Raw genomic sequence first — 9,665 nt, 5'->3', positions numbered from 1 at the left:
GAACGGGCGTGAATTCGTACAAAAAAATTCCAATTTCGCGCCCTGACTAAAAACAAGAGAAAGACATAATACCTATTCTTACATTTACAATACCTACCCTACCTCTACCTAAGTTAGGCAAAATTAGTTACATAGGATTCAAACAAAGAGAAGAGTTTTGTAAGTTTTGTTCCTTTGTTTGTCTCTGCCGGGTAAAAGCTAACACTTTTTCACTTGCTAATACCAGTCGACATCAGCCGACTTCAATCGACTGTACTGTAGACGAACATTATTAAGGTCAACCACTCTCAGACCATCTGACACACCGGGGTCAGAACGTGGGTAGCGGTAAAAGCTCGAAACCTAGGTTTGTCAGACCATCTCAGAGACTTCGGTCTGAAGCTTTCTCCGCTACTCGCTACACACAGACCTGGATCTGTCAGATGGTCTTAGGGTGAGGCAAGAGATAGACGGTAGAAAGGCGAGAAAGAGAATAGAATATACCCTATTTATACTGCCAGAATGCGACTGAAAAGTCCCTTTACTCCCGCAGCCTAAACAAGGAGAAGAGAATTCATTAAGACTAAAAGGTAACGTTGGTACTAGAAACTCTGGAAAAGTCGGTCTGAATTTAAAGCCACGGATTTAGGTTATTGATGCACCGAAGTGGAAAGGAACACCGGAGAAAATTCACATCTTAGCTGTGTTGCTGTGTACTTTTTTCCGAGTAAAAATTCCCAAGATAGTGCGAAAACGTTGAAAATGTAGTTCTCACTGTATCTTCTTATTTTTGCCCGACAGAAAATGAAAGAAAACTTTTTGGCTAATTCCTAAAAACACACCAGCAGAAAAGCTGAGAAAAGTAGATTCGAACCAACCTCTTCGGTGGCAGAAAGACAATGGAAGTTGAGAGGGAAAAGTTCATCAATGTGTGAGCAACCTCGCTGATGGCCTTCGCCAAAAATGTTAGGCCAACCCACTCATTATCAGTTAGTCCTGACAGGCAGACTTGATATACCTGGCAGGTCTACCTGATATTGCATGGCTGGCCTTAAATACGTTCTTTTGTCATCAAAAATACCCCAAACTTCTGTCCTTCTTCTCTCTACGATTTCGGGACGATAAGACCTTCGTTGTTACAGTTCCCTCTATCAAACCTCTTGGGGGAAAAAAAATCGACAGAAAATAGTCAGTCTGTTTCAGCCACCTTCTACTTTTACAAACGATAATTCTATGTTGGCACACTATAATAAATATCAATAATAAAAAAATAAATAAATAGGTTGCGTAAAAGATTTGATGCCTTATCCAAGATTTTCCTAAATTCAAATGCACACAAATGAGTTTTGTTTTGACTTGTAACGTCAAAACCTATAAATTCATTCGTAGCCAAGAAATCGGTCAATAGGCGATCACGATAAAAGGAATTTTCTCGAAATAATCACCTTTTACCAAGCAGGAGAGTCATGAATAAAAACCCGAGGGATATGAACTTTATGGGTACAAACCATTTGAAAAATGCTAAAAGAGGAAGCCCAAACCTGCCCGGTATAGAAAAAGCTCACCCATTCCTGGAATCAGATATTAAAACCAACAACGGATTCAGAGGAAAAGGTCCAGTGTTCCAAGTTCATACAATCCCGGAATTCCATCCCGTCGTCGAATCCAAGACCAACTATTACTCCTTGGATAGGAGCATATCCACTAACAAGCACGTGTTGCACCACTATGCAGAAGATTTGAAACAGCATGTCCAGCAAGAGTTGTCGGACTTGCGCAAACTATCTGAAGCCATCCAGAAATTCAGACGAACCGCGGACAAAGGGTTCCGGCCTTTCACGAGCAAAGTGGCGAGACACGCCGACAACACGATGACCATCAGTTTGACCATCGAGCCTGACAGCTTGGACAGACCGCTATCCAAAGCCAAAGTCACCTCGGAAATCTTCAAGAGACCGGTGCCGGTGGAGAAACAGAAAGACTCGTCGAATAGCAAATCCCCCGTGTTGACATTCAAGGAAAGGGGCGAATTCTCTTCCTTTAAGTCTCCAAGACTGTCCAAATCAAAAGATGCGTCGAAAAACCAGAGTAAATCCAAATCGAAGTCTTCAAGAGACCGGTGCCGGTGGAGAAACAGAAAGACTCGTCGAATAGCAAATCCCCCGTGTTGACATTCAAGGAAAGGGGCGAATTATCTTCCTTTAAGTCTCCAAGACTGTCCAAATCAAAAGATGCGTCGAAAAACCAGAGTAAATCCAAATCGAACGGGAGAACTCAAGACCGCAACATAGTTGATAACGTGGACCTCGATGAAAGAAAGATCTGCTCGAGAAACTTCACTAAACTGACAGGCGAAGACAATGTACCACTGGATGAAGTCCAAGACGGAAACCCCGTGTCCAAATCAGACACCAAAGCGAAGAAAGACGGCGAAGAGGCTACGAGCTTCATCATTCACGGCGAACACGGAACGTTTCAGCTGAGAATCACAGACGCTTGTCAAACAATGGCAAAGGACGAAGAAAAAATTCTCCAGCCAAGGGAATCTAAAGCGTCCGGTGATGTCGTGCAGGGACCAGGTCCAAGCGGGGCTGCATCCACAGCTGAAGGGAAAGTCTTCAAGGATGGCAAAACGAAGACCAGTCGTCGGAAGAAGAAATTGACGCTGAAAAACAAGTACCAGCTCCGGCCTTCCAGACTTGGTGTACCCAAGGTCGCGTGTCCTAGGACAACCACGGACGCTCCATCCCCGACGGTAGTGAGCTCTCCAACACTCAAAAAGTCGGCCATGGTGTACCCAAGGTCGCGTGTCCTAGGACAACCACGGACGCTCCATCCCCGACGGTAGTGAGCTCTCCAACACTCAAAAAGTCGGCCCCTTTGAACCGGTCCCTGACGAAATCCGCGCAAACCACGCACAGGACTCCACAGAAGAGTACCTGGGTGGTCAAACCAGAGAGGAAGCGTAAGGGACGGAACACCAAAACGAATCTGGTTGACTCTAAAGACATGAATGACGAGGGAAAGACGTTTGAGGAGAAGAGCACGGTGTACAGGTTGAACCACATCTTGTCCTCGTCACCTTAAATATAAAATTTACTCGTACAACCCCATTCCTTTTTCTTGTGTTCAAATTTTCTGCCAGAAGTTGGTTCGAACGTTGCGTTGGAAGAAAAGGCGAAGAGAATGGTTGAATAAGAACTTGTTTTATAGAATGGCTAGGCCAGCCTAGTTATCTTGGAGGGTAGAGCGCATCCTAAACGGTCCGGACTTCATCCTAAACAGATAAGGTTCATTTCCGGAAAGACTCCTAACCTGTCCTCTTTCTCTTTTCGATTTCGGAACGGTAAGACCTCAGTAGTTACAGTTCCCCCTATCAAATCTTTTCAAAAAGAAGAAGAAGAAGAAAAAAGGTTTGTCCTCGGAACGTCTGTTTTCCTCGTTTCTCCTATCCTGTCCTCCTTCTCTGTTCGATTTTGGGACTTTAAGACCTCAGTAGTTACAGTTTCCTTTATCAAACCTCTTCGAAAAGAAGAAGAAAAGGAAATAAAAGAAGTTTAAAGAAAAGAAGTCACGTTTCGGTCCTTTGTTTTTTCTTCCAAATGCAACACACGTCACGGTCCGAAGAGGCGGTCCTAAACTTCTCGCAAGTTTCACTTACAGTTGTGTTAGTAGCTCGTTTGTTTCCCCTATTCCCGCTTTTTAATGTTTGCGAAAAGTTTTCTTTACCCCCGTCTCGAGGGGGGTTATGAATTGATTTTTAATAAACCCAATGGGGTGCACTCCACTGACTTTGCCCGAAATTGAATAGATTATTCAAACTCGAAAACACGGGAACGTCTTTTGGAGAGGAAATTTATGCGAGTTTTCCTGCAAAGACATAATGGGAAACACACGTTTTTTTTCCACGACTATTATTTTATTTTAGAATAGCACCTTGTTTATCCTGCTGGGATAGCACAGAACCCTTCACCCCCGCAGTCTAACCAAAGTCTTATAATCTTATATCTTTTGGTTCAAATCCCTCTGTGGATTTCTTTATGAGCCTTATATGGATACCTGGGACCTCGTTCTCAGTGGGTACATGGAATTCGCATTATTGTGTTCCATAAATAAGACCATATACGGAGATAGGACACAATCTAGTTAGATAATGTTATAGAGAATAAGATGAGATGAAAGAGCGAAAAAAGAAAAGAAAGAAAAAGATAGTCAGATACCAAGGTAATGTGTTTTATCAGGAAACGAGTGAAAGTCAGTTTAGTCTTGCAGAAGGTTTAAAAGTAGAGAAGAGGAGAAATAGAAGAAGGAGGAGGAAGAGGAGAAGGAAAAGAAGAAGAAAAAGGAGAGGGAAAAACATGGAATTCGCATTATTGTGTTCCATAAATAAGACCATATACGGAGATAGGACACAATCTAGTTAGATAATGTTATAGAGAATAAGAAGAGATGAAAGAGCGAAGAAAGAAAAGAAAGAAAAAGATAGTCATATACCAAGGTAATGTGTTTTATCAGGAAACGAGTGAAAGTCAGTTTAGTCTTGCAGAAGGTTTAAAAGTAGAGAAGAGGAGAAATAGAAGGAGGAGGAAGAGGAGAAGGAAAAGAAGAAGAAAAAGGAGAGGGAAAAGAAGACGAAGGATTTGGAGTAAGAAGTTAAACGGGAAATAAGGAAGAAATAACGAAAGGGGAGTTTAGGGGGAGGCAGTTATTTTTTATTACCATATTTTTTCCAAGCCAAACGGTGAAATCCAGAAAGAAAATTAGCCTCCAGTAATCGCAAAGCTAATTCGAATAATATCTTAATGGGAACAGCAGCTTCATTTTCAGTGAATAGAATTAGACCTCCATTTAGCTCTGCATTTTACAAAATATAAAATGCCTGCCTTTCTTCTTTCTTTCTATTTTGTTCCTCTTGATTTTCTCATCCTCTTATTTTCTTCATCTGTCAGATTTTTAGCCCGTCCTTCCTTTATTATTACGATAGTAATAAAAAAAATGGTATAAGGGACGGGCTATTGTATTCGCTTCGGTGTCGTCACTCTGTCACTCTATCTGTCACCATAGAAGATAGAAGGACTTATCCAAACCTGGTCGACCTAATATCAAATTAAATGTCTTTTCACCAGGATCACGAAAATGGTGGTGCAAATTTTGTCCAGAAAACCATAAAGCCAAAAAACCAAAAAAACTGGTTTTTGCGGGATTTTTTTCACATTTTCTCACACAAATGAGCTCTGATCTTGAAATTTGTCGCGACGACCTATGAACTCAAAGCGAGAAAGTTTTAGATAACACTTCAGTCGTTAATTTAAGACCGGTTTTAGAGTCATCTATGTTAAGCTACGCCGAGCAAAGCCAATAAATGGATGGGTGACTTGAACATTATATTGGAAATAAAGGGAGAACGGGCTCTAGTCTTGATTTTAAATCATTACATAAAAGTAAAATCAAAAAATCAAATCAAGAATAATAATAAACTGAATACTAAACAAATTAGGTAGGTACTTTTTTTTTCTTTCAATTTCTTAATTTTTGTCAGCTTTATTCTTGCGTTTGTTACTTGAGGTTCTTTTTTTTTCTTTCAATTTCTTAATTTTTGTCAGCTTTATTCTTGCGTTTGTTACTTGAGGTTCTTTTTTTTTCTTTCAATTTCTTAATTTTTGTCAGCTTTATTCTTGCGTTTGTTACTTGAGGTTCTTTTTTTTTCTTTCAATTTCTTAATTTTTGTCAGCTTTATTCTTGCGTTTGTTACTTGAGGTTCTTTTTTTTTCTTTCAATTTCTTAATTTTTGTCAGCTTTATTCTTGCGTTTGTTACTTGAGGTTCTTTTTTTTTCTTTCAATTTCTTAATTTTTGTCAGCTTTATTCTTGCGTTTGTTACTTGAGGTTCTTTTTTTTTCTTTCAATTTCTTAATTTTTGTCAGCTTTATTCTTGCGTTTGTTACTTGAGGTTCTTTTTTTTTCTTTCAATTTCTTAATTTTTGTCAGCTTTATTCTTGCGTTTGTTACTTAAGGTTCTTTTTTTTCTTTCAATTTCCTAATTTTTGTCAGCTTCTTTCTTTCACTTAAAGGTTCTTCTTTCTTCTGTATCTCTTCTTCACTTTCGTCAACTTTTTATCTTCGTTCTTTTGGATCATTTATTTACTCTTTTCTTCTTCATTTTTGTCTGCTCTTTTTCTTCGTTCAAATCTTTCATTTGAACATTCTCTTTTCCCGTATCTTCTTCCATTTTCCTGTAAATCTTTGTTTTCACTGCGTGTTTACTTCAACATCAATGTAAAAGTTACTTAACTGTGCAGACAAGCAGACATAATAAGTGCTCTAACTGTGTTATTATTATGTACATGTACGTATTATAGCTTTGTCTTTAAGTAGGTATTATGAACACATACTCGTATGTTAGTGTTTATTTCCGAAGTCGTGCGAAGACAAATATTCGAGAGTGAATATCAATATTCACCAGAGCTCCTTGGTGGATTCTCTAAAAATTCAAATTTCCATCATCCGAGATGATAGCTATGTATTTTAGGCGAAGTTAACGCCGGAGACTTTACCACCTAACCCTTAAGAGCTCCGTTATTATGTTGTCATTTTCTCAAATAAATAAGGATTAGAACACAGTAGAACGCCTATTGTGTCTGCACATTATTATGAACTGCCCTCTCTATTTTGGCAACACTCCTATGAACGCTGATCAGCTGATCACCTTAACACCTGCCCCGTCCTGGACACCAGCTCTGATATTGTATAGAAAAATATTGGGACGCAAGAGGGAGAATGGCTTGGTAGTCAAGTTCCTTGACATTTTTGACAACAAAAACAACAGGTCTTCACAGTTTTCACATCCTTTCGAAAATCAACACCAACATAGGTTTTAGGTATACGTTATCTTTATAGGTATCTTCATAGGTATACACGTCAGGTATTTATCTTTATATAGGCAACTGGTATAATGTGCTCGACTTTTCGAGCAGGTAAATATTTTATGCTAAACGCTCGAGGAAAAACTTTTTCGTCTCGAAGGTAATTTTCTAATTTTCCGCGAAAAAGACTTTATAATATCATACCCAGGGGCGCACACAGCTTGATGGGCCCAGGGCTAGCCCCGAAGGTGGGTCTACTCCCTGTTTAAGGTCCCCAGCCAGAACCTTTTATTATCTTTTCTCTTTCATTATCTTTTCTCATTATTAAGTTTTTCTTGTTTTCTTTAAAGATTTTCTCATTTCTTTTTCCATATTTTTTGTATTTTCTTGTTTCTTCCAAGTTCCCTTTTCCTCATTTAAAGTATATCTTTTATGTCGCACCCTTTTCTGCCACGTATCAACTCTTTGTCTCTTGCATTATATTCTTATCCATCTCTTTCTCCCTCCCTTCTATCAGATCTTTATCCCTTCCATTTATTCTCTACCGTTCCCTTTCTTACCCTCTTTTCTCTCCCTCTCTGTTCATTAATCTTAACACCTCACTAAGTGCGTCTGCTTTCATCCTTTCTCTCCACCTCTCTCTCTCTCTCTCTCTTTCTCTCCCATGATTTTAAATCATTACATGAAAGTAAAATCAAAAAATCAAATCAAGAATGATAATAAACTGAATATTAAACAAATTAGGTAGGTAAATAGGTATACTGATTTTCTCTAATCACAATCGAATAAACTACGGGCTAAAAAATTCCCGGAGGGACGGACCCTGCTTGTTCTTTTCCCTCCTAATAACATTTCATTGTTTTAAGGTTCTTATTTTTATGTACCTGTTTCTTTTTCATTTTCATCAGATTTTCCTCGATTTTCTCTACCTTCGTTTGCGTTTGTTACTTAAGGTTCTTCTTTTTCTTTCAATTTCTTAATTTTTGTCAGCTTTATTCTTGCGTTTGTTACTTGAGGTTCTTTTTTTTTCTTTCAATTTCTTAATTTTTGTCAGCTTTATTCTTGCGTTTGTTACTTAAGGTTCTTTTTTTTCTTTCAATTTCCTAATTTTTGTCAGCTTCTTTCTTTCACTTAAAGGTTCTTCTTTCTTCTGTATCTCTTCTTCACTTTCGTCAACTTTTTATCTTCGTTCTTTTGGATCATTTATTTACTCTTTTCTTCTTCATTTTTGTCTGCTCTTTTTCTTCGTTCAAATCTTTCATTTGAACATTCTCTTTTCCCGTATCTTCTTCCATTTTCCTGTAAATCTTTGTTTTCACTGCGTGTTTACTTCAACATCAATGTAAAAGTTACTTAACTGTGCAGACAAGCAGACATAATAAGTGCTCTAACTGTGTTATTATTATGTACATGTACGTATTATAGCTTTGTCTTTAAGTAGGTATTATGAACACATACTCGTATGTTAGTGTTTATTTCCGAAGTCGTGCGAAGACAAATATTCGAGAGTGAATATCAATATTCACCAGAGCTCCTTGGTGGATTCTCTAAAAATTCAAATTTCCATCATCCGAGATGATAGCTATGTATTTTAGGCGAAGTTAACGCCGGAGACTTTACCACCTAACCCTTAAGAGCTCCGTTATTATGTTGTCATTTTCTCAAATAAATAAGGATTAGAACACAGTAGAACGCCTATTGTGTCTGCACATTATTATGAACTGCCCTCTCTATTTTGGCAACACTAAACAAATTAGGTAGGTACATAGGTACTGATTTTCTCTAATCACTACGGGCTAAAAAATTCCCGGAGGGACGGACCTTGCTTGTTTCTTTCAATTTCCTAATTTTTGTCAGCTTCTTTCTTTCACTTAAAGGTTCTTCTTTCTTCTGTATCTCTTCTTCACTTTCGTCAACTTTTTATCTTCGTTCTTTTGGATCATTTATTTATATTTACTCTTTTCTTCTTCAATTTTGTCTGCTCTTTTTCTTCGTTCAAATCTTTCATTTGAACATTCTCTTTTCCCGTATCTTCTTCCATTTTCCTGTAAATCTTTGTTTTCACTGCGTGTTAACTTCAACATCAATGTAAAAGTTACTTGACTGTGTAGACAAGCAGACATAATAAGTGCTCTAACTGTGTTATTATTATGTACATCTACGTACATGTAAGTACTATAGCTTTGTCTTTAGGTAGGTATTATGAACACACACTCGTATGTTAGTGTTTATTTCCCAAGTCGTGCGAATACAAATATTCGAGAGTGAATATCAATATTCACCAGAGCTCCTTGGTGGATTCTCTAAAAATTCAAATTTCCATTATCCAAGATGATAGCTACGTATTTTAGGCGAAGTTAACGCCTGAGACTTTACCACCTAACCCTTAAGAGCTCCGTTATTATGTTGTCATTTTCTCAAATAAATAAGGATTAGAACACAGTAGAACGCCTATTGTGTCTGCACATTATTATGAACTGCCCTCTCTATTTTGGCAACACTCCTATCTCCTATGAACGCTGATCAGCTGATCACCTTAACACCTGCCCCGTCCTGGACACCAGCTCTGATATTGTATAGAAAAATATTGGGACGCAAGAGGGAGAATGGCTTCGTAGTCAAGTTCCTTGACATTTGACAACAAAAACAACATAGCTGATCACCTTAACACCTGCCCCGTCCTGGACACCAGCTCTGATATTGTATAGAAAAATATTGGGACGCAAGAGGGAGAATGGCTTGGTAGTCAAGTTCCTTGACATTTTTGACAACAAAAACAACAGGTCTTCACAGTTTTCACATCCTTTCGAAAATCAACACCAAC

The 9,665-nt window shown here is 38.4% G+C and overlaps 1 protein-coding gene across 1 annotated transcript; it reads left to right on the top strand.

The window, feature by feature from the left end:
- Positions 1-1,445: 1,445 nt before the first annotated feature.
- On the top strand, positions 1,446-3,098 carry LOC103509313. Its single transcript, XM_008473920.2, has 3 exons — positions 1,446-2,004; positions 2,085-2,692; positions 2,782-3,098. The coding sequence occupies exons 1-3, from the start codon at positions 1,446-1,448 to the stop codon at positions 3,064-3,066; spliced, it is 1,452 nt and encodes a 483-aa protein (XP_008472142.1). The 3' UTR covers positions 3,067-3,098.
- The last annotated feature ends 6,567 nt before the right edge of the window (positions 3,099-9,665 follow it).

The sequence above is a fragment of the Diaphorina citri genome, unplaced genomic scaffold, assembly GCF_000475195.1.
Source record: "Diaphorina citri unplaced genomic scaffold, Diaci psyllid genome assembly version 1.1 scaffold486, whole genome shotgun sequence".
Classification (NCBI taxonomy): Eukaryota; Metazoa; Arthropoda; class Insecta; order Hemiptera; family Psyllidae; genus Diaphorina; species Diaphorina citri.
Note: the sequence above shows the minus strand (reverse complement) of the source record. Positions and strands in the feature narration are given on the sequence as shown.